Raw genomic sequence first — 25940 nt, 5'->3', positions numbered from 1 at the left:
TGAATACAATTTCTCCCACATCCTTCCTGTCAGGAACCGAAAGAAGCTCCCAAAGCATGGGGAAATGGAGGGAAGGACCTTTCTGCACACCACAAACTATCATCAGCTGTGAAACTTCAAAGCTTTTCCCTGGGTTCTGAACAGACACCAAATGCAACTGAAGATGTAGCTACATATTGTTTGGAAGGAGATATTACTTTCTGTAACGTCTTTCAAATAACCGCTTACTCTTCTTGAATAATGCTTCTTTCCATATTCTAGGACCACTGAGAGAAAGAAAGAGAGAGAGAGGGAGAGAGAGAGAGAGAGAATGAATCTAAAGGGGTCACAGATTTTTGAAGCAATGGTGAATGACTCTGACTGCTGCTGTTTCCAAGCACTGCTGCAGAAGATGGATGACAAAACTCATCGAATTTCCTTCTCCCTGGGCAAAGCAGCTGCTGAAAATCTAGCTGCACTTTCGTGCTCCCACCCTGGGGCATTCTGATTTATATTGGCCTTAGCAAGCTTTTTGCTAGTGAATCACAAGAGGAATCACATACTGCTGGTGACTAATTGAATTCTGAAACACTAGGTACCGCAAAGCCAAAAGACATTATTTTAGGCCTTATTGGCTGCAACTGATACAAGGTCAGAGATGTTATTTAACTTGCTATCAGCTCCCACTCTGAGAGCTTTTGCATTGATGAAGTGATAGGCTCATTTCCCTTCTAGTGATCGGGCTAGTTATAGCTTCCCATGGGAGACGGCTTTCTTTCAACAACCCAGCAGAATGCTTTGAAGATGCTCTCCATAGAAACCTTTGCTGACCCCTGAGAGGTGGAGGAAATTTAAGAAACAAATGGAACTTTGGCTTGTTATGAGAACATAACCTTCCTTTAAGCGAGGTCTGAGCCCAGTCGCTTTCCTTTTCCGTTTTAAGACTTCTTCAGCTTGCTCCTTACTCTGGAGGCATCAGACCATTTTTCATGAGGAAAACTCCTTGGCAGGACTGCCATTGCCAGGAACTTAGCAGTCATTTGTAATGCCCACTGACATGAGTGAGATTTGAGAAGATCAGAGGTTGTATTTCAAAGGACTGGTACTGTCTGGAGCAGGACAGGAAATCTCCCAAGAAAACATAGCCCAATACAGGGTTTTGAGCCCTCTTCTGACAAAACAACTGTCACAAGTTTGTGGAGGTCCAGAGGCTGGTCCTGGAGCCATCTGACACTGAGGTATTGCTGAAGCAATCCCTTGGATGGGAGATGGCTGTGAGTGTAGGAGTGCATCAAATTTTGAATTATTTCAAATATGGATATTCATTCATGCTTGCCTGCGTATAGTGCAGGAACCTTCCTCTGCGGCAGTTTCATGCAGAGGTGGAATTGTTGCTCAGGAACTAGGTGGCCCTCCACAGATGATATTAGGCACCCAACACATTAGATCATGGGTAGGCAAACTAAGGCCCGGGGGCCGGATCCAGCTCAATCGCCTTCTAAATCTGGCACGTGGACGGTCCAGGAATCAGCATGTTTTTACATGAGTAGAATGTGTCCTTTTATTTTAAATGCATCTCTGGGTTATTTATGGGCCTGCCTGGTTTTTTTACATGAGTAGAATGTGTGCTTTTATTTAAAATACATCTCTGGGTTATTTGTGGGGCATAGAAATTTGTTCATTTTTTTTCTTTTCCAAAATATAGTCCAGCCCCCCACAAGGTCTGAGGGACAGTGGACTGGCTCCCTGCTGAAAAAGTTTGCTGACCCCTGCATTAGATGAAGCCATGACTCCTTGCTACCCATGGGCTATCATTCAGCCCAAGAAGTGAGCTAAACCAATATACAACTCTTAATCTCAGAGCCATGGGTTTGAGCCCCAAATTGGGCAAAAGATTCCTGCATTGCAGGGTTTGGACTAGATGACCCTCATGGTCCCTTCCAACTCTATGATTCTGTGAAGAATCTGAGGCAATCCAGAACCTTCAGTAGTCTTTTTTATGGGTGACATAAATATTATATATATATGCTATTTTGATTAAAACAAGTTACCGCTAATATATCTCAAGTAAAAGGTTAACTACTGACAACCCAGTGCAAGAATAGCTAGGCAGGCTGGGCTCATGCCCTGAATTTTACCCCTGGTTTCCCTTTTGGAAATATTTTGGACCGGGTTACATTAATGAAGGGACGTGGGTGGCGCTGTGGGTAAAACCTCAGCGCCTAGGACTTGCCGATCTCATGGTCAGCGGTTCGAATCCCCATGGCGGGGTGAGCTTCTGTCGTTCGGTCCCAGCTCCTGCCCACCTAGCAGTTCGAAAGCACCCTTAAGTGCAAGTAGATAAATAGGTACCGCTTTATAGTGGGAAGGTAAACGGCGTTTCCGTGTGCTGCTGTGGTGCCGGTTCGCTAGAGCAGCTTCGTCACACTAGCCACGTGACTTGGAAGTGTCTGCGGACAGCGCTGGCTCCCAGCCTCTAGAATGAGATGAGCGCACAACCCTAGAGTCTGTCAAGACTGGCCCGTACGTGCAGGGGTACCTTTACCTTTACCTTTACCTTTTACATTAATGAATATAAAAAGAGCCCTGTTAGGTCAGGCCAAAGGCCTCTCTAGAACAGCATCCTGTCACCCACAGAGACCAACTTTCTGCCTCTGGAAAGACCATGAGCAGAAAATTAAGGGATCTGTTCTCGTCTGCCACTGTTGTTCTCCAGCAACTGGCCATTCAGAAACACACTGTCTCCCAATTTGGAGTTGGCATATCGCCCTCAGTGACAGCAGCCATTGATAGCCTTATTCTCCACATTGATTAATCCCCTTTTAAAGTTGGTTAGGCTACCTTGTCGCAGTGAATTCCACAGGTTAACTAAGCACTTTGGAAGAAGAACTCCCTTTTGTCTGAGACATTTTGCTGCCTGGGGTGGACAAGATGGCGCCCTCCCTCTGTTTTTAACACCGGCAATGGGCCAGTGTCCGCCACCTCTCCTGAGGGCAACAGTTTAGGAAGCTAAAGGGAGGCTGTATGGCACACACACATTTCTCCTCCAGCAAAGAGAACTGTCACTATCTGCTGCCTGAGGCAACTGTCTCATTCTGTCTAATGGTAGGGTCGACACTGCTTTTGTCTGTTCTGTCTCCCATCCCTTGGCTTCACTTCTGGCATTAATGAGGCAAGGGGGGCACACCACTCCTTTATTTATGTAACTTCTCATCACTGGCTCTTTCCGTCTTTGCTTACCTTCAGTCAAGTGCGTGAGCTGCCTCCACCGAAAATGCATTTCTGTGGGTTGACATTGGGAAAGGTTAATTCACCTCTAATACCTCGTTCATGCATACAAGTCATCACTGGTGTTAACAAGTCAGCGAGTGATGACAAGCTTGCAGATGGGCACCAGCTTTTAGTATAATTGGGAAGGAGTGGATCAGCAGCAGTCACAGCTGGAATGGAGACCAGGCTCTGTCATAACAAGTTTTTAAACAAAAAACAAACTTAGTGTGGGCTGTTGCCATAACTGGTATTGCATTGTGACTGAAAGATTATCTGCACATGTAACTAGTTCTGCACATGTTAAGATACAACTGTACATTTATCTACTCTATGTTTACAGTATCTCCAGGCTTTGTCTTGCACATGGCACCTTAGTATGTTTGTTGTTTGAATGGTTACAAGTCCATCTCTATTCTAGCTATTATTCTAGTAAATTTGGTTTTATACTTATAAGCCCGTTTGTGGTGTTGTTGTTTTGTGGAAAGATTATCTATACATTTAGATTTGTATTATTGCATACATTTATGTTGGGAAAATTAAAACAGAGTACTCCTTCACAGAGCACATAGTTAAACTTTGGGATTTCCTCCCGCAAGAGGAAGTGATGGCCAATTTGGATGGCTTTAAAAGAGGATTAGGCAAATTCATGGAGGACAAGGCTATAAATAGCTACCAGCCATGATGGCTGTGCTCTGCCTCCATGTTCTGTGGCAGCAATGCTTCAAAATACAAATTGCTGGAAACCACAGGAGGCGAGAGTGCTCATGTGCTTGAATCCTGCTTAATTTCTTGACAACTCCATCAGGTAGGTTAGGCTGAGGGATGGGGACAGATCCGAGGTCACCACCCAGTGATTGTGTGGGGCTCAGAACCCTGGTCTTCCAGCTCCTAGTCCAGCTCCTAGTCCAACAAGCTAACCACTACACCATGCTTTAAAGCCCTAAATGGCCTCAGTCCAATATACCTGAAGGAGTGTCTCCACCCCCATTGTTCTGCCCGGACACTGAGGTCCAGCGCCGAGGGCCTTCTGGCGGTTCCCTCACTGCGAGAAGCCAAGTTACAGGGAACCAGGCAGAGGGCCTTCTCAGTAGTGGCACCCGCCCTGTGGAATGCCCTCCCACCAGATGTCAAAGAGAAAAACTAGCAGACTTTTAGAAGACATCTGAAGGCAGCTCTGTTTAGGGAAGCTTTTAATGTTTAATAGGTTATTGTATTTTAATATTCTGTTGGAAGCCGCCCAGAGTGGCTGGGGAAACCCAGCCAGATGGGCGGGATATAAATAATAAATTATTATTATTATATTATTATTATTATTTTGAACACAGAGCAAAATTCTTGATAGAAGTAGTTCAGATCAGTGGTAGAGCACATGCTTCATGTGCAAAAGGTCCTAGGTTCAGTCTCAGGATCCATCCATGGTATCTCCAGAAAGACTCCTGTCTGAATCCCTGGAGAGCCCCTGCCAGGCACTATATAAATACTGAGCAAGATGGCTCAGTGGTCTGACTTGCTATTATTAAATTTATATATCCCTTGCATGATAAAATGGTGGAAGACAGCTTCCTATGTTCCAGTATTGTGGACAAGCCATAGCCAACTGGGTGTCTTCTTGATATTGCTGTTGCTGTTACTATTATTGCCATTTGTTACCTGCCCTTCAGCCCATGATCCTGGTGCACGTTGCTGGACCTCAGGTCCCATCAGCTCCAGAAACTATGCCCAACTATCAGGGATGGTGGGGATTGGAACATCTGGAGAACTTCTGGAGGTTGCCTGGTTGGTGAAGCCTGTTGCAAACTTACACTGGCTCAGCTATACTGCAAGTTGACTGGTGCTCAATATCTAGCTGGAAGAAGAGGTGGGGGTTCCTTTGTGGAGGTGAGAATTCTTGTGCTGTTTTCTTACCAATTGTCCATACAGTGGTACCTTGGAAGTTGAACGGAATCCATTACTGAAATCTGTTTGACTTCCAAAATGTTTGGAAACCAAGGCGTGGCTTCTGATTGGCTGCAGGAAGCTCCTGCAGCCAATTGGAAGCCATGTAAGCCAATTTGGACGTTCGGGTTCCAAAGAGCATTCACAAATCAGAACACTCACTTCTGGGTTTGCAGCATTTGGGAGCCAAAACTTTCGACTTGCAAGGCATTCAGGATCCAAGGTATGGCTGTATTTTGTTTGGTTGCCTGCACTTTCACTTGTGTACATTTGCACATTTTGTAATGTGCCAAGGACAAAAAGGGTGTATTTTGTTTCATCTCTATACACCAGCCCTGTCCCAATGGGCACTGTGTCCTTGTTCTCTTGGAAAGAGCCAAAGCAGCAGTTGCACCCAAATCTTTGGCAGTGAATTTAAATAATCAGTTTCTCCACTGCAAGCATGAATTCCCACAACAGGCCTCCAAGGTAAATTGCATTTTGTTTCTTAAGTGGACAGTTTGCTAGGAGCAGATGAATTTTGATGTCACTGGAGATAAGAAACATGATTAGAGTAGAGATCCAAATCAATAAATCAGGCCTCTCCATTTAGGAATCCAATGAGCACAGCATGGGGCAATTTATTTTACGTTCAAACAAATCACATCCAAATTATGAATGCTTTCTGTTTGCAACATTTCATAGGCTGTTTGGCAGCAGAAGAGTAAATAGCAGTAAATCAGTAGTCATTTTACTTGGCTGCATTGCGGGGGGCAGGGAAAACAGTGCCAAACCCCCTCCACTGGCCTGGCTGGGCCCAACTGCCCTTTGACTCCTCCCCCTTGAGCGCTGCCTCCAGCAATGGTCATTGTACCCATTCATGTGGCCCCTGAAAGTTTTCCCAGGAAGGAAAGTGGGTCTTGGGCTGAAAAGATTTCCAACCCCTGTTTTATAAACTATAAACCTAGCTTGAGTGCTTTAACAGGAAGATGATATAAATGCAGTAATTAAACTGTGTTTTGGGTTTGCAGTATTCTGTATGTTGCAAAATCCATTCTGGTATCTTGTGTCACTTGTTTTAAGACAAAACCATTTGCACACGTTTGCAAAGGCAGAACAATAAGTGCACTTTTAACACAGACACAATCCGTAGCCCCAAGCTTGCTCATACTAGGAAATACATGCTAGGCTGTGGTTACATTCAACACTAGTAAAGAATCTTAATAGAGCTGAAAGTCATGAACCACTATACTGTTCTTGGGGCTTGAACAGAAATGCATGTATACCACCTGATGAGTGTGTGAATTGATTCCCACCGGTCATTTCCTTGTGTTTGAGGTGGTGGGAGGTCATATTAATGTTCTATCTGTGATGTTTGATCTGTGATGACTCAAGAAAGGTCAGGGGAAATAAGTACCCTCTGAAATTTAAGTTGAAGTTCTATGCACAAGCTCCATTGAATTTTCATGAGGACTTAACTTGGCATTTTTTTAATGTGGAAATGTGGAAAAACGAAGAGTGGAAAAATGGTAGATTGTTTATGTTGCTTTCTAATGAGATTTGCAATTTTATTATTCTTTGTTTCAAGACCTTTAGAGTTATGAATTAATTCTTATTAATATACTAATATCTGTGTTTTGCCTAATTTCTAGATTTCAGTGGCTGGTCTTTCATAGCCATATTCTGTATTTGTTATCTCTGTATTGACACAAAAGCAAACATGCCATCATGAATGACTTCAAGAAATGCAAAGTAGGTAATTTTAGATTACTTTATTTCTTCTTCAAAATACATATGAAACAAATAGAATAAAATTATATCAAATGTTTATTGTTTTTTTAAGATATAAAATTATCACAAACTGTACACTTGTTAACATATATTTGAGGTGTTGTCATTACATAGTTTGATTTCTCTCTCTCTCAGTTGACAAATAGATTTTTCACACATTCTAGGTGATACATTGTAAAAATACAGAAACATGTTGTACATCTCTTAAAGGCTAGTGCAAAAATACAGTTACTATATCATTAATAACAATTATATACTCTCAAGTTTCCACAAACGGCGGTTTATAGCGCATACAAAAAGCCAGGAACATGTGTTGGGAGGTGGGAGAAGTGTGCTTTAAAAAATTCTGTCTATCAAATGCAGAAGCCAAAGATGCCAACATGAACAATGGCTAAGTACCAAACCACAAACTGCCTTGAAAAAGTCACAGAATTAACACTGCATAAAGGGTATCAGAAAAGATCCCATTCAGCCAACATCAAATAGCAAAGACTAGGCAGATGGTTTGAAGAACAAATTTGTCCTTCATAGGCTACATTGACCTGGCCCTGTGACTTAGAATATTCCACACAGATAGGCAGTTCAGTTGAGTTGAGTTTGGGCTGCTCAGAGCCAGATAAACTGATGCATATACCAAAGTTAATTGGCAAAACTGCTCGTAGGAATAGTGGCTGCTCCTAGCCTTGCCTTAGCTCCATTGTAATAAAATAGGATTACATGGGAGGCATGCCTGAATGATGCACAATTCAGCACATTTGAAGCATATGCAAACCCAGTATCCTCTATTGGGACAGGACTATTATCCCGTAAAGCAAGGTTTTATGGGTTATGTTTGTGTCCATATGCATGCACCCTAGATTCCAGATTGAAGTGTGCTACATTTTTCTTCCCCCGCAGGAGCTTCCATTAGGCCAGAGAAAACACGTGGCAGTTCCATAAGTATATATCTAGAAATGGTGTCCATTGACTTTAGTGGTGGAAGGAAAATGGAGATTCAGAAGCCTAGCACAGCCTACTGAAACCTGCTGCTCTCTAGGTGTTTTGGTCTACAATTCCTGTCATTCTCAGTCAGCATGGCCACTGGGCAGGGATGATGGAAGTCCCACCACACCTAGAGGGTACCAGGTTGGGAAAGGCCAGTCTTGTGAATCCATTGGGAGCATCTTATCTATCAACCGTGTGGATAGTAGTCTATAGTGGGCATTGCACCAGGCTGTAGGTAGCACACCAACTTTATGTATTTTTTTTAAAAAAACTTATTTTAAAAAGTGCACTGTTACAGTTTTTGCTTTCAAGATTTCCAGCAGCTAGCTATCCCTGCATGAGTCCCCCCACAGTCCCATTTTGGACAGTTAATCCTTAAAATCACTTTGTTTAAAAAATAAGCATGTCTGTTCTATATATATATATATATCTCTGTGGTAAAAGCCAAAATAGTCTCTGATGGATAAAATATATATCAAAAGCCAGACTCTGTCCACCTCATTTCCATGGAGTAGATTCCCTGAATACAATATTATAAAGGAGGAGAAATGGAGTGATTATCAATGTCCTGTTTGGATCTCTAACCAACCTTACAAAGGCAGATTGCTAAGCAAACCTGTTGACTCCATACTTGGTAGCCTGAGGGCGATGAACTTCTGTTATGACAGCATAGAGCTGTAATCTATTTGGCTGGACTGTAAAGAGCATGGAGGTGGTTATGATTTTTCTAAAGGGGTATATGACAGAGTTTGTGAACTCCACGTACAGAGAGAAACTGAACACAATGTCCCTGGAGAATCTTGCAGCGTGCAAAATGGGATGGCAGGCAAATCCCTCATCTTTTGACAACCATTGTCCCTAACACTTGATGTCTCCTACTCTTGGTTGAAAAGAATAATAGATCTGGGCGAAGAGAAGGAGGAAGAAATAAGAGGAGTAACGTGAAGAAAGATGTCACCTAAATTGACCAGTCATTGCCAGTTCATCTTTTAGGAGGCTGACTTTTCCCAGGGTATTTTGTGCTCCTGGAGCTTTTTATATAGCTACGCAAGCACAAAATATACACAGTGCCCATCAGTTATGAAGAGTGTATCAATTTTTTTGGTGCATTCATGATTAAGATTTTGGATGCTTCCAGGCTGTCACTGTTTTTGGGTTTAGGGAAGTTTTAAATATTTAATGCTGTATTGTGTTTTTAATATTTGGTTGGGAGCCGCCCAGAGTGGCTGGGGAAACCCAGCCAGATGGGCAGGGTGTATTAGTATTAGTATTAGTATTAGTATTAGTATTAGTATCATTATTAGTGGGATTCAACCACATGCTGACATGTCCAAGTTGCACAATTCTAGTCGACCAGACCGCTTGTGATAAGGAAGTTGCAAGGGAAATACCCTGGAAACTGCGGGATAGCATTTGCTCTAATGCAATGCCATTTCAAACAAATCAGAACGAAAGCTCATTGAACAGCCAATGCCATCTAATCTCCCTTAAATCAAGTCAAGGGACACACTCAATAAACAGGTAATCTGGAAGCACCCTCAGATAAGCAAGGGCTCTTACCTGTCACATGATTAACACCTTGCAAGTATATTATAAATTGGAATGTGGCAATCAGTGCCTCTGTTCTTCATTCCTGATGGACAGGCAGTATATTTAAAATACAGACAACTCCCTTTTTACATGGGGGTTATGTTCCAAGGCACTGTGCACGCCAGCAGAATGTGCATCAGTCCGTCTGCCCTGCCCCAGTCCCTTGCAGTGCCAAAAAACAGTGTGCATGTCAGCAATCACACATACACCAACTGCACGGAAATGGGGAGGTGCCTGTACTCATTTTTGTTCTGATCCTATCCCACCCCCCCTCCAAAAAAGCAACAACAGCACAACAGAATGAAAGGGCAGGGCAAGGCGTAGATCAGGAGTCAGCAAACTTTTTCAGTAGGGGGCCGGTCCACTTTCCCTCAGACCTTGCGGGGGCCCGGACTATATTTTGGAGAAAAAAATGAACGAATTCCTATGCCCCACAAATAACCCAGAGATGCATTTTAAATAAAAGGGCACATTCTACTCATGTAAAAACACGCTGATTCCCAGACCGTTCGTGGGCCGGATTTAGAAGGCGATTGGGCCGCATCCGGGCCCTGGGCCTTAGTTTGCCTACCCATGGTGTAGATTGTCTGTAGGAAATCTCATCCTTCTCCCCAGACCAGAAATTTTCTTACCAACCCAGTAGTGTGAGCAAGAAACACTCTGGGGATGGTAAAGCCCTTGAAGGTTGTGTTTTTGGAGAATTGAGAACCTCAGTGCTTCCATTGTGATAAATGGAAGAAAAGCCTTTGTGAGTATGTTGGATAGTTTGATAGCTGACAGTGGGGAGCCCTGCTGATGTAGAATCATAGAATTGTGGAGTTGGAAGAGACCCTGAGGGTTTCTTGGTGCTATGTCCTGTAGCCTACATCAATTCCTACTGGCACAGAAGTTTGAGGTGGACAAAGTGCAGCAAAAATTTTTAGAAGAAGAAAATAGCAGAATTTGTATACATTTTAAACTGAGAAATAATTTCATTCTTATTTGTTATCAAAAGTAAACTTTGTTTCTTCATTTCCCATATAAATATATAGACATTTCAAGTGCAAGGGGGCTGGTAAAGACAGACGCTCTCACAACCTTTCATGCAAACAACGGTCCATTACAGAAGGAAACAATTTTTTGAAAGAATACATCACATCTGAATTCTGGCTATGCTGTGACAATCGAGTTCAGAGCTTTCCAAACTGTGTGTTGGCTGCAGTGCGTAGGTGTGTAGTGTTGTGTTATCGTCCCAACTCTATTTCGCTAGTAAAACCTGAATTACTTTGATGCGAAATGACGCATGTTTAAAAAGTGTGCCACCAACATGAAAGGTTTGGAAAGCTCTGATCTAGTTATTTCAATCATCATTTTGGGCAACAAGGCAAACGCTTGTTGATGGCTTGCTTGAGTTACACGAGATACATGAAGAAATACAAACCTGGTGAAGATTATAAGCACGCATTTCATCTGGAAAATTGTTTCAGGTTTGTGAATGCCTGTGCCCATGCAAGGTGTTACTATACTGAAAGCAGCAAACGTAGGGTGGGGAACCCCAGTTCTCCATTGCAAAAAGGGTGGCCATGGGCTGTGTTTTACACAGTACAGCCTGCTCTCTGAAAGGCTGTCAGAAGACAGTCCTCTGTTTGAAGAGTTGAAGATGACCATCAGAAGGGTGAACCTTGAAGTGCCCCTCAATAGTTAGCACCCGGACAGCTGACTGAACAGTCACTTGATCTGTTATCCCCCCACTATGGTGAAACATATTGCATACCTGTCTTTTAATTTTCATTTAACTGTACTTTAAAATGGCTTTTCTAGGCAAGCCCATCCAAAGCAGCTTTCTCTTCAATCCAATTTCTAATTTAAATTATAGTGATTACCGGTATCTCAAAATCCGAATCTATTCATAACACAATTTAGGCAAATCTGAACCTTATTTTATCCTCTCTTTTGGTGGTTCATGAGTTTGCAGCCTCCCTAAGCATAGAACAATGGGGATATATTTCAAGAGGGTGTTTAATTGGCTCTGCCTGCCATGTGAGCCCAGCAAGTGGCAGAGCAAGTGCTTTGCGTGCAAATTTTCTCTGGTCCAATCCCTGGCATCTCTAGTTAACCAATGACAGGCAAGACCTCTGCTGGACACTGTGGAAAGTCATTGTCAGACAGTGAGTGGCAATATTGAGCTGGTTGGGCAACGTGCTCTAAGTCAGCTCCCTATGTTGTTTCCAGAGGGACCATAGCTCATGCTTCTAATGCACTAGTTCCCAGATTCACTCCTAGGCATCTCTAGGTAGAGCTGGAAAAGAGCCTTGATAATAAGTAAAGAGAAGACTGAGCTAATGCACCACTTGGTATATGGAAGCTTCCTATCCTCCTGTGTTCCTAAGTTGCTCTGACCTGCTTTTCTCCCAACAAGGGTTTCAATTGGGAAAAGCAGCTGGTAGAGAGAAAAGCATTGGTTGGGTAGGAGAAGCAGGAGATATCCTCTCCAGCCTATTGCTTCTCCACTTCATTGCCCATCCTCATCTCACCATCTTGGAATGGAGAAGCAACATTTAGAACACCCAGATCCATGTTTTCTTTTTGCTGCCCTCAATGTAGTTCTGCTCCAGAGCTGTCTTCCCATTCATCCCCATGGAGGTGGCTGATTCACATGAACATTCTAACAAGCATACAGATGAGCTCCCTCCATTCAAAGGGATGCCTAGCATTCAAGATGAAATTAAGCGTTAGCGGCATATATATATTTTTTTTAGCGAACCCCTTTCACTTCAATGGTGCTTTACAGAGCAGAATATCTCAAAGCTCCATTAGATGAATGAGCGCTGCTTAGGGACCAGTGCTTATAATCTGAACATATCAACATTAAATACATTTACAAGAGACACTTCCCAGTTCATGCTAGTAAATTTCAATGTGATGTTGCCTTGGCTCGTACTGTCAAATTCTTGCAGTGATCCAACACATAGTGCTGTTTGAACAGCTTAGTTAACACAACAAACTGTTACACTGAACACTCCCCGCCCCCCATAAATGCCCATAATTTGGCCACTCGGCACACATTCATTTTTGCTGCATACATAGAAAGAAATGTCAAGTAATCTATTACTATATACTTTTTTCTTTTTTTAAGAAAAAAAAGTTGTTTTAATTTAGCACAAGAACAGTTACTGCAAATAGAGAAAGCACAGCAGCAAACAGACTTTGAAAGTCATGATTTAAAAGCAATATTATAGATTCTACATATAAGAAATACTGTTGGTCTTAAGAACGTAAGAAGAGTTCTGCTGGATCAGGCCAAAGGCTTATCTAGTCCAGCATTGCATTTCCAGTGGACAGCAAGACGCCTCTGAGAAGCCCACAACCAGGACCTGAGGGCATGCAAAGTATTAAAATCTCTGGGCTATCATTCAAAAGTGTAGTCTTTTTCAAAAGCAAAACAGAATGGAGTATTTTGTGCTATGTTGAAATCATTATTCCATATTACAGCATTTGCGTTCTGTCTTTTTTTAAAAAAAACTAAATAAAAATCAGGTGCAGTTTGGCTATTGATCAGTGAAGAGGCTTTTGAATTTCCCTGCCCTTATCTCAGAATTTGATCAGCTGAATTCTTCTACACAACTTTTCTCAGCCAAGTGGAAAAATATATAGTTAATGGAGGGGGGAAATCCAGCTTTCTGTTTGCCCTCCCTGCTCCCAAACAGACCTTATTAAGCATACAGGAGGCAGGGAGTATGAGGCACAAATCTCCTCCTCTATCTCCTGCTCCCTGGTTACATGATGTGTGCAAGACCCTCCCAATCAGTTCAGCCCATGTATCCCAGTCAGGTCAGCTATTCCAAAACACCAGATTGGACCTCCCAATCATGTCGGGAGGACAAATGCATAGCTGTACGATTCACATAAGAATGTATATATGCAAAAGCCTCAGTTCACACTAAGAATGATTGTCTTGTCTCAGCAGGAGGAGAAACATGTGGGCACTGCCTAAACATTTACCTAAAAAACTCAGTCTAGGTGTTCCTGCTATATACCCCCCAGCCTAGTCTTCAGCAGTGCCAATCACATTTCTGAACTCTAATCAAACTCTCTTTCTGTGTAGAAGACACACATATTCTCCTCCTCCCCTCTCACTGTCAGACTCCCTCCCCATTTTGAAAGCCCCAGGTCACTCTAGGACAGTGGACCCAATCTGACCCAGGCCTGCCTCAACCCATTCTGGCTGAATCCTGGGTCAACCTTCACAGATCCCTGCTTTCCATGTTGGTAATAATGCCTTGATATTCAGCAAAGTATATCTGAACTCTACTTCTTCAGTGCAAATACAAACGTATGTTCTTGAAAATATCTAAGTGTACTTTTCAAAATGCAACTGCTCCCTAAAATAATCTGATGAAAAACTTTTTTTGCAATTATTCACCTGTCCGTTTGCAATATAGCTAAAAAGAAGTTCACATGTGGGTTACCCAACAAAACATAAAGAAAGAGAAATCAGAAATTCTATTGGATTTGTTTGAGCCTCTCTATAGTCAGCATGTTCATGATTTCAAAAATGAGAAATTAATGTTAATTTAGCCATAGTTTTCAGCTTGGGAAGAATTTATGTGTCCTGCAAGATTCTATGCACCAGATGAGCAGTTAGGACTGAGCCCAAAGACTGATTTATTTTTTTTTAATACCCATACTTGCATTACTGAAAAACATCACTGGTAAATGAATAGCAGTTGACTGACAGCTGATATTTTAGTCCCAAAACTGGGTGAAAAGGATTTAAGCCTTTATGACTAAAGACAGATAACTAGTCTTCTTAATCGGATCATAATTAGTTTGGGAGAGGAATTACTCCCAATGGGGTAATACTTATTTTGTCCCATTTTTACCTCTGCTCAAACAGGTTGTGCAGGCTTTTGAAACAATACAAAATTCTTCGAGACTTGTTGGCGATGCATGATGGAATGCGCACACCAAGAGGAACATCCCTTCTAAAAAATGATGTCTCCAGCTTGAGTTGGTACCAACAAAGCAGCGTCACTGTTTTAGAGAAGCATGCAAGTCACAGCTGTCACAAAGGAATGCAAACCACTATTAGTAGCACAGGTTGCAATCCTATGCACATTAATTAAGGTGTCTGGAAATGCTGACTTAATCAGCTTAGGCATATAGACCAACTGTATGGTTAGGTGCAGAAATCAGCCTCGGCACTGTCCAGTCTCCTTCTCAGTGTGTATAACCTGTAATGAATACTGGGACCTATACACATAGATCCTCTTTGCTAGGGCTGTCTATATTACAGGTCAGGGTACATGAGCCCAGTGTTGGTACTATATTACAGGTCAGGGTACATGAGAGAGATTGCAATTCGGGCCATTCTACAAGAGTGAGAATGGGATAGGTGCCCAGCTGCCCACCCCTTCAACGTGCAAACTGACTGTTGGGTGGGCATACATCTGAACTGGGGCTCACTGAGTTCAGTGAGACTAACACCCAAGTAAGTGTGCATAGGATTGCATCATTACGTGGACAACACTGAGGAGAAGGGCACAACTAAATATTTTTCCTTTGGTGTTGCATAAAAATAACAGCAACAATAGGTTGGATCCCATGAAGTTGTCCCATTTATGCAAGGACTTCCACCTGAATGGAATTCCTTCTTCCTTCCCCTCTAGATCTGTTCTGGGTGTAGCCCCAGCCCTCCAGAGCAGATTGGGGGGGGGCATGGGAATCACACAGGGATAGGGGTTATTGTTGTGCAGGCAGAAATCCTATTGCTAAAGTGATGACTGTGACAGATGCAACCTAATAATAATAATAATGGTAATAATTTATATAAAACAATGGCCCTTGGAATCTCTTCCAAATTACAATAAAAGCTATGCCATAGCAGTAGAAACCGACGAAACAATAAAAAGTATATGTTCCTTACAGAACACTAATGCTACATTTGTTCATGAACTTGATAGGGTTTTTGTTTTTGGATAGTAGGCGTAAAACAGTGCAAAGTATATTGAAGTTCAATCTTACAGTATTTCATCACCAAAAACATAGCAGAAAGAGCAGAAAGGCCCTTTTGTTATTGAGAGTATGTGAAGAGAAAAATCAGAATAGCTCTGAAAAAGCTATTAGATAGTATGCAGATGCTTGTGAAAATAAATAGCATTTGGAAAGTATTTGTGATGATGGCAAGTAAAAAGGACATATTCAAAGAGTACATCACAAGAATTCTGCAAGGGTCGATCTACACATACAGATTTCTGTGACCATAACGTTGATAGTTTGAGGTACTTCTCCATAAGGTGACGCACAAGCAGCTTACAGTTGTTCAGTACCATAAACATCAACTTGTGACAAGTACCCATTTTTAAAAAATGGAACAGGATATTGAAGAAAACCCTAGATAATATCTGGGTTACTACTACTGGTTGGAAAGTCTATGTGTGGTAGTTTTGAAGAAACTTATCCACCTGTTCTTCCCCCTCCATGTGATAGAAACAGGAGAGATGGCGGCAAAAGGAGATGATACCAAACCACCTTGTTTCCCTCCAACTTTATTTTAGCCTGTCCTTCACATGACCTGTGAATGCTGCCTAAAACAATCAAAGTTGTGTTACTTCCTGTCCTAAAATTAAAAGCAGCGAAGAAGGATAGAAAGAAGGAGAGAGGGAAGCAGCAACAGCAGAGCAGGAGGGCAGGTTTACTTGTGGCCTACTTTATGAAACAGTTGGGGTAGACAAGGAAGGAGGCTTACTTGGACCTCGACCATTTGCTACCACTGCAGCAGGGATAGGGAACCTGCGGCCCTTGGACTCCAACTCCCATTAGCCCTAGTCATCATGGGCTAGGGCCCCAAACACCAGGGATCTATGGGAGTCCAACAAGTGCACCACAAATTCCTCACACCTGCTCTACAGAATTCCCCACCACCACCATTAGTTATCAGTCATATCCACCAGTAGAGTATAACTTTAAACACCCAAATGTCCTTTAAAAAAAAGCCAATTTGGTTCATTAAAGTGATAACAGACATATCTAAGGTGCAACTGTGCATACTATGGGTAGAATCTGGAGTCCTGTTGATCTCAGTCCTATACATTAGTCATGACTAATGTTCCACATTTGATTTCATGTTGTTGGGACCGAAGTGTGACTAACTGAAGCCCCATTCAGGCACGGTCACTTTTTGTGTTCAAAGAACATTGGGGGTGGGGGTGGGCGCTTGGGAAGCAAGGCTGCGCATGTTGGTCCTGCCCCCAATGTCACCATCACTCCTAACCTCTGTGCATTAAGCATGAAGGTCTGAAGGAGATGAAAACATGCTTAAAATCATCCTGGCAGTTTCAGGTTCTGCATAATCCAGGGTCGCAACTGCAGAGAAATATCTAAACACGTATTGCTGAATGTATTTGGAATATCCCTTGCAAATGCACAAAGGCTTAGAGCAGATATTGGGACCAGGGACTCCCCCTCCATGTACTCTTCAAACATGGGCACTTCTAACGCCTAAATAGGGCTTCAGCCTGGATCCAAACCACTGTGTATACAGTTGACTCGCAACTTATGCAGGGGTTATGTTCTGGGGATAGCTTGTAAAGCCAAAATCATGGATAGTCAAAACACACTCTCCCAGCACCTCCAAATACTCTCCCAATGTGCATGCAAATGGTGGGTGGGATTGTGATAGTTCCTCGCCCCCAGTTAAATTTTTGTTTTTCCTAGCCAAGTTAAATGTGCATAAGTTGCAAGTTGACTGTACCATGACTGGTGTTGAAAATAATGGAAGCTGGAAATTAAGCCCATACATAGATTTTAAATTGGACATTTGGCAAATAAATGTGATCAGCAAAAGGGCCAAATCAATTTAGGCAATTGATTTGCAGAAAGAAGAATCAACCTGAAGTCCTCACACCAATCGATCACCTTTATATCAAGCTCTGCACTTGTCTACTTCTTTCTATCTCATGGCAGGAGCAGCTCTGAAAGAGGGATGCTTCATGCCTGACATTTTTCCTGCATGGAGATAAATCTCTATCACACCTGAAGCGAGGCTCAAGAGTTTAGGGTTTCACAAACAGCAGGCTCTGGTGAGTTTCTGCTGCACAAATGTTTTAATTTTGGAGTTTCTTTCAATGGTTCTCCTGAATATAAGGATACACTGACCTTTCCACACATCTATTGCAATGACTGGTGTGCTTGTGTGGAATGCTGTCAGCAGTCAACATAAGAATGTTTTAAGCCATCATAAACTAACACGGGAGAACAGAGCTCCACAAGTTTCAACTTTTTAATTTCAAATTTAGGAGACAACAAAGCTTGGCTTGCTGACTTCCTGCTACATTGAAGCAAAACAGATTTTAGCCCTCCAACTTACAACACTGAATCTGCATCCCAGAACAAGATGCATCCTGGTACCATTTTGAAAGACGTTTTGCCTTCCTGAATGGATGGCCACTTTCTTTTCTTTTCTTTCTCCCCCCCCCCTCCCAAATTTGCTACTCTTTGAAGGCTTTGCATTTCTGGTTGCCTGAACATCTTTGTGCCCCAACTTCTAGTGACCTGAATTCACACTGTAGCTTCATAAATGCTTATGCTAAGCTCTTGTTGCATCCAAATGTCTGATTATGAATCTTCCAGGTCAATCACATCAATGAAGTTAAGCTGAAATACAATAAAGTGTCAAAGAGTTGCCCCTTTGATATAGCAAAGCAAAGCTATATCAAAGCCCTAGAGGCTAAAGTGCCAAATTAAAGGCCAAACTTGGTGTGATGGTTAATGCATCTTTGTATGTGTGTGTGTTAAAGCAAGCAGGGATTGTTGGGCTGATAATTATTGGGGATTTCCTAATGCAAATAGAAGATCCAGAGAAATAATCTTTGACAGGACCACAGTAGGGAAGAGAGATAGAACTCCTCTTCCCCAGTTGCTACAATCCCAATACTTATCAGATCCATCCTCAGGGGCTGCATTTTTTTTAAATAGCCCCCCCCCAAGCCTACACACTTTAAATGCAAAGGTGCATTTAATAACACAGCACACATTGGGCCCCAACACAAGTTACTTTACACATTTCAGTTTCACATTTACACATAAGACATCTTGGCGTACACCAGCATTTCTTAAACTTTGGGGAAAGGGTGTAAGAAATCACAGGAGCAGATGGGGGTTGCCAGATGGCCATCCGTGGCTAAGCAGCTCCTGTTTTCCTTGGCTGAATGGCTAACTGGGGAGCAGACCAACCTTTCCAGCTGGGTTGCATAAGGGAGAGAAGGTGAAAAGCTCTTGTCTACACTAAATCTTCCCTTGCAGCTCTGCACCTCAGTTGCACGGCTGGCATTCTTCTGGCTCTCAGGCCCAGATTCAACCCAGCAAACAGGGACAACCCAATGGAGAACAGGGGCTGCATCCAATGTTCTCTGTGTATTAGGGCAAGGGCTCATGCACTAGCAGGTGGGCGAGTTTTCACATTACACAACAGAGGAATCAAACCCAGCTGTTGAGCTCAAGGAAACTCAATGCACAACACATTACACAATCTATTTTACAGAGAAGTTACCAGCAACCTGTTTATGTAGTTTTTGGTGCAACTGCATTTCTTTCGTGCCAAACATTTCACCAGTGGAACAAATATACCGCAAAGTGACTTTAGCACTATATTGGATACAACCCCCATTCAGTGTTGGTATGCACCCCAGCTTCCTGAGCACAATTGGAAGGAGACTGCAGTGGGGGGCGGATTGGTGATTCTTGGAAGTGCTGATGCTCATGTGAACTTCCTCGAGGAGGCTCTTTGAATCCCACTCTGTATTGGGACCACAGAATGTACAGTACATTCAGAAAGAGGGTGGATTTTAAGAAATACTAGTGTACATGTAAAAATACTGTATGGATGTTTGGCACACTCATTAGGGAGCTGTGATAGACTGCAGTTCCCAATACAAGATTCACCCAGTGGCAAACCTGTTTTTGCCTCTATGTAATCTATAAAATTGTCACCACTTAGAGGCGAGTTCACAAGAAAGGAAAGTACAACAGAAAGCTTTATGTTGACACAGTTTGTGCTATCATGAGCATTATGTTGCTTTCAAGACCTTAAACCCACCTATACTTGTGTCCTTCTGAATGCCTTGTTCAAACAAAGAAAGAAATGACGTCTTTTCATGACATCTTTAACAAGTATTCAAGTGAAAGGTAAGTTAAGAATGAGAATTAATGGTATTATTATGCAGTAGAAATACAATGGATCAAAATGCAAAAATCTGATTGCAGGTCATCAGCTAGACCCAAACCTTTTGTAGTGTATAGACATGGTGAGCTTGTTGTGAAGCTGGTCATCAAGAATCCTTTTCAAGCTAGGGTGTAAGTGGTGGTTTTGGTGATGAGCAAGATCCTTGACTGTCAAAACTGGTTGCTCGGCCTGGCAACTAGAAGAAATAAAATATTTTAAGAAGAGTCCTGTAGCATCCACAGGTCCATCAAGTCCAGCATCCTGTTTCTTATAATGGCCAACCAGTTTCCTCACAGAAGTCCACAAGAGCCCTCCCCCCACTTTTCTCCCCAGCTACTAGCATTCAAAGGACTACTAGTTCCACCTTGCCATTGTGATCAACAGCCATTGACAGACCCATCTTACCCCATGAAGATATCTAATTCCCCTCTAAAGTCATCTAAGATAGAGGCCACCACCACATCTTGTGGCACCAGATTTAATCCAGATTGAATTATTGCCAATTGTTCAACATGAGAGAGCACTGGAGAGTCTTCTAGAAGCGTCTGTTGGTCCAAAAAGAAGATATATTTACTGGATTTGAATATTAAATGGTGCATTATCGTGGGGTCAGAGAAGACTGGTGGTGGAGCTGACATCTAAAACTGGAGATCTGGAGGATGCCCTGGGCATCTTTACCAAAGTACCATCTTCTATATTCATGAGCCCCAGGTGTGCATAGAAATTTTGCAGTTACGTGTGGTTAGTTCACCTCATCATCTATATAGATTAGCCAAGTGGCTATTTTTGTGTGTGTGGCAAATTGTGTGTTAAAAATGTCTTGACCAATGAAGAAGACTCACTGGGTTGCAATGTGTCTGGTCTCAAACATTATCAATTTATTGCTTGTCACATCAGTTTGATGTGCAGGCATTATCCTGGATAGATGTGGGTGCATATTATTGTATCTTGGCCATTTTATTTATAGTCTCTTTACATGTTTACATTGTCTTTTGGGATTAAAGTTGGATTTCACTCCTGCACATATTTTAGAAGCATCCAGTAATATTTTTTGTCCTCATTTTAGTCCATGCTACAGTGGGGTTATTGCCATATGCCTCTCCCAACAGAGCAAATGGCATTTAATTTGGGGGAAATGGTGTTTGCATTGATAAAGTGTTTTCAAAAACTTTCCTGTAATTCTGATCCTATTCAGCATTTTTTTTTAGAAAAGAAGGGAAAAGAAACAGCAGAGAATTCAGTCCCAGATTTTCTGGTTTTGTTTTTTCTGAAATACACCAGTATGAATGTTGTTAACAGGTGGCATAGAATGTAAAAGAAAGCCATTGAAAAATTGAACTTGCATTCTCTTCTACAGGCTTTTTCAAATAATTTAATGAAATGCCTAATACAAAACAGAGCTTCTCAGCTTCGTTTGGTGGAAAAGATTTTTAGCATCTTCTTTCATAGGTTGTTCTGCACTTAACCTCTTTTTTTGTGTCTCCCTTCACATTTCTATTTGACAAAAATGCTGCCTCATGAAATAGAGAGACCTATTTGTGAAGAAAAAAGCAGAGACATCACCTTGCCAACAAAGGTCCATATAGTTAAAGCTATGGTTTTCCCAGTAGTGATGTATGGAAGTGAGAGCTGGGCCATAAAGAAGGCTGATCGCCGAAGAATTGATGCTTTTGAATTATGGTGCTGGAGGAGACTCTTGAGAGTCCCATGGACTGCAAGAAGATCAAACCTGTCCATTCTGAAGGAAATCAGCCCTGAGTGCTCACTGGAAGGACAGATCCTGAAGCTGAGGCTCCAATACTTTGGCCACCTCATGAGAAGAGAAGACTCCCTGGAAAAGACCCTGATGTTGGGAAAGATGGAGCGCACAAGGAGAAGGGGACGACAGAGGACGAGATGGTTGGACAGTGTTCTCGAAGCTACCAGCATGAGTTTGACCAAACTGCGGGAGGCAGTGGAAGACAGGAGTGCCTGGCGTGCTCTGGTCCATGGGGTCACAAAGAGTCGGACACGACTAAATGACTAAACAACAACAAATTTGTGAAGAAGGTATTACATAAAATAGTGACAATGAGGAGTAGGCTGCTGAAGAGATGCTTTAGTCCTCTTACCTCTACCAAGGGATGCCAGTGGGTTATTGGCTTGCGGGGGTACGCCAGCATTTCATTCCAGTGGTCTCTTCCAAGGCCTTCAGCGTCAAGTCCAGCCCTACATACTCCAATCACCTCATTGTGTCCCACTCTAGGATTAAAGGTGGAGAACAGAATGTCTAAAGATTATCCACAATGCCACGCGTCCACAAATAAGGCAAATGATAGGTGGAGGAGCCACATTCTGCGACAGGAAAAGTAGATATTTACACCCCAAAGCACCAGGAACATTATACACACACACACACACATGCGCGCGCGCACACACACACACACACACACACACACAGAGTGGTACCTCGGGTTAAGAACTTAATTCGTTCTGGAGGTCCGTTCTTAACCTGAAACTGTTCTTAACCTGAAACAACACTTTAGCTAATGGGGACTCCTGCTGCCACTGCACCACTGGAGCACGATTTCTGTTCTCATCCTGAAGCAAAGTTCTTAACCCGAGGTACTATTTCTGGGTTAGCGGAGTCTGTAACCTGAAGTGTCTATAACCTGAAGTGTCTGGAACCTGAGGTACCACTGTGTGTGTGTGTGTGTGTATAAAATTGGGAAGATTAAGACTGCATACAACCTTGTACACACTTACCTTGCAGTATGCCCCATTGAATTCTATGGGGCACACTTCTGAGTATACATGTATATCCCACTCTATGTTGAGGGTGGTGAAAAGCAGACACAATACTAAATTTTAATCAACCAAACAAACAGTCATTCCAATTGTGCTGTAATGATGCACCCACTGCCACCCGTTGTGCTTCGGCAAAGTGTCAGCATGAACACATCTCCATCTATCCATTATGTTTTGCAGGTATCTTGACAACAGTGGATTTTCTGTGCTATACTGCCCGGCACACTTTCAAATGTGCCCCTTTAACATTTTTGGTGAAAAGCAAAACAGCTAAATCTAGTTTACATTTAGTAAGGAAAGGTAACGAAATTAATAATTAATATTTATCCTTAATATTCAGGATTCTGAAACAAGCCTGCACAGCAGCAGTTTGGTGGGAAGCAGGGCTGGCTTCCTATTAAGCCAGTGTGGTATAATAATAATAATAATATCTATACCCTGCCCATCCGGCCGGGCCTCCCCAGCCACTCTGGGTGGCTCCCAACAGAATATTAAAAATGCGATAAAACATCAAACATTTAAAACTTCCCTAAAGAGGGCTGCCTTCAGATGTCTTCTAAAAGCCAGATAGTTGTTTATTTCTCAGTTTTTAACCTGTTGTGAAAGTGTCTACCTACTTGCCATTATTTCTTTACCTATCATATGTATAAGGCTGCCATGCACTCTCTGTGGGGCTATCTTTGAGGTTAGTCCAAAGACTGGCATACACTCCAACATTTCTCCAATGAAAATAGGGACATCCTATTCCAGATGATAATTTTACTATTTATACCCCACACATCTTCCTGGGTTGCCCCAGCCACTCTGGGCAGCTTCTAACATATATAGAAACATAACAGAACATTAAGCATTTTTTTAAAAAAATACCCTCCAACATTTCTCCAATGAAAATAGAGACATCCTAAGGAAAAGTGGGACATTCCAGGATCAAATCAGAAACCAAGACAGCTTCTCTAAATCAGCGACGTCCCTGGGAACTAGGGGCACTTGGAGGGTCTGGATTGGTGCAGAATATGGTGACTAGGTTGCTTGTGGGGGTAAACTACTGCCAGCATACTATATAACACCTTGCTTGTTGGGCTTGCCTAGGCTACCTATCTGCTATTGGGCAAAATACAAGGTTTTGGTACATGCAAAACTGTCTACAGCTCAGGAGCAGTTTACTTGACAGACTGTCTTATACCTTGTATACCCAGCAAGTCCCTGCTTTGGGTCAGTATAAAGATAACACCTGTCATTATTATTCTTACAACAACAACAACAACAACAACAACAACAACAACAACAGATTACTATAGCACCTGCTCTTCTTGAATCTCCCTCCCCCAAAAAAAATCAAAAAAGAGAAAAATGCAGCATACCGGTCATAGTCCATAACAGCGATGGAGAGGCTGACTTGGTCCACATTCTCTGGAGGGATGTCAAAAACGATGGCCTCACTGTATACTGGATTGAGAGTGTTTTTCTTTGTAGTTGTTTTTCTCTTTTTCAGGCGCCGACCATCACACATCAGGGACACTTTGACGTATGGATCTGAGATAACAGGAACGGAGGTCAACACAACCAGGTAGGAGGACATCAACAGTTCTCATGTAGAAGGTTTGGTTCCACCACAAATACAGAGGAAGCTGCCCTATATGAAGTCAAGACATTGGTCTATCTAGTTCTGTTGACACCAACTGGTAGTGGCTCTCCAGGGTTTCAAGCAGGGATCCTTCCCAGTCTGAGCAGGAGACACCATGAATTAAGTCTGGTACCTTCTGCACGCAAAGCCTGTCTCCTATCACCAATGTACACTAGATGATGTGCTCAACAGTGGCTGCTAGCCATGATAGCTATGTTCTCTCTTCCTTGTCAGAGACATTATGCCTCTGGATACCAGTTGCTGGGAATCTCAGGTGGGCAGAGTGCTCTTGTGCTCATGTCCGGCTTGCAGGCTTCCCACAGGTATATGGTTGGCCACTGTGAGAATAGGATCATTGGCTGATCCAGCAGGCTTGCCTTATGTCCTTGTATCCAGAAATGACACCCATTTATTCAGGGTGGTGAAAAGCCCAACATGCCAAACCAGATGCAATGTCATTTGGGGTGCAGATTGTCACTGTTTTTGGCTGGGACTCAGTCACATCCCTGCAAGTTCCAGTGGCTTAATAAAAAGTGGATTTGGTGCTTTTGTGAGACCACCTCCTTGAAAAATTGGACTTTTTTTTGCAATAAAGAGTGATGGGAAAATGCACTGGAATGGGTGTGATAATGACTGTATGGTGCAACTTCATATAAGCTCCCCCCAAGCAAACTGAATTCTTGGTACTGTCATAGACTGGCTAGATGCAGAGGAGTGGTGGGAGGCACCAGCAGGGCAACTCCCAGGAGAAGAAGGCTTAGATGCAGCAGCAGGCAGCTACCATGGCAACAACAGAAGGGGGGCCAGGGTGGGTGGGCAACAGCGGGTTGCCTGAGGGCAGCCCCGAGCTCTGCCAGTCTGAGTGCCTGCCAGTGTGGCCCCACCCCTGTGCCTCACCACTGCCACCTGTGCGCCAGCCAGCCTGTCTGACAGGAAGGAAGGGGGAAGGTGCCACCACTGCCACCCACTGAGGAGGGAGGAAGAGGAAGGCGAGAAAGTGCCTCCCATGCTCTGTTCACCCTTTATGGTCTCTGTGTGCTCCCCCCCCCCCGCAACACTTGCCCCACCCTGGGTGATGGCAACCCACGCTATGCCACTGCAGAGCAAGGTGTGGCATTAGGACTCAGAATCCCAGACAAAACATGTACTAATCTGCACCAAGACAAGCGGAAGAAACACGGAACAAATGGAAGCATGGATAGCAAACTAATTCAGCAAACTAAACAGAACATACTTCTATGTATTTATGTATGTATGTATGTATGTATGTATGTATGTATGTATGTATAGAATAGCATCCTAAAGCAGCTGCAAAATGCACAGAAGCTGTCACAAGTTAAGAACATTGCTAATGGCGTTTGTAGTGCACTAAGTGACATTTATCAGGAATATGTCAAGGTCTTGGAATGAGGAAATAAAGCACATGATGGTATTCCTTTGTTTGTTATCCGGAAGCTAAAATGACACAGAGTCTCACATATTGTTTAAACCCAAACCAAACAGAGGGAAGGTTTCATCTGGGCAGAAGAAGGGTGTCCCCGAGTACTTTTCCAGCTCAGAGTAATCTTCCTCAATCAATCAATCAATCAATCAATCAATCATGGGAAGATACAGAATTCCTCTCTCTCCCTTGAATCTTTTCCCCTGCTCGAGAAAAAGCAGCTTGGGGGAGGCAATTTTGAGCTGCGGGTGTTGGGAACTGACAGGAAAGGAGAGGGCTAAGCAGTTGCTTCCACTCAAACTGTCTATTGTTTTGCTTTTTGTTTTCAAAAGTGAAGGAAAGAAACATAAGAGATCCAC

At 42.8% G+C, this 25940-nt stretch overlaps 1 protein-coding gene across 3 annotated transcripts in view; it reads right to left on the bottom strand.

The window, feature by feature from the left end:
• Positions 1 to 16326: 16326 nt before the first annotated feature.
• SYT10 (synaptotagmin 10) overlaps positions 16327 to 25940 on the bottom strand; it is a 39601-nt gene continuing 29987 nt past the window's right edge. For all 3 annotated transcript variants that reach the window (XM_083572363.1, XM_083572362.1, XM_083572364.1), the window contains 3 exons: positions 23878 to 24049; positions 21841 to 21970; positions 16327 to 19925 (listed from right to left, as the gene is read on the bottom strand). In XM_083572363.1, the coding sequence (XP_083428489.1) occupies positions 19854 to 19925; positions 21841 to 21970; positions 23878 to 24049 (374 nt within the window). In that variant the 3' untranslated portion in view covers positions 16327 to 19853. The remainder of the gene's footprint in view (positions 19926 to 21840; positions 21971 to 23877; positions 24050 to 25940) is intronic.

The sequence above is a fragment of the Podarcis filfolensis genome (assembly GCF_964270895.1).
Source record: "Podarcis filfolensis genome assembly, chromosome: 10".
Taxonomy (NCBI): Eukaryota; Metazoa; Chordata; class Lepidosauria; order Squamata; family Lacertidae; genus Podarcis; species Podarcis filfolensis.
Note: the sequence above shows the minus strand (reverse complement) of the source record. Positions and strands in the feature narration are given on the sequence as shown.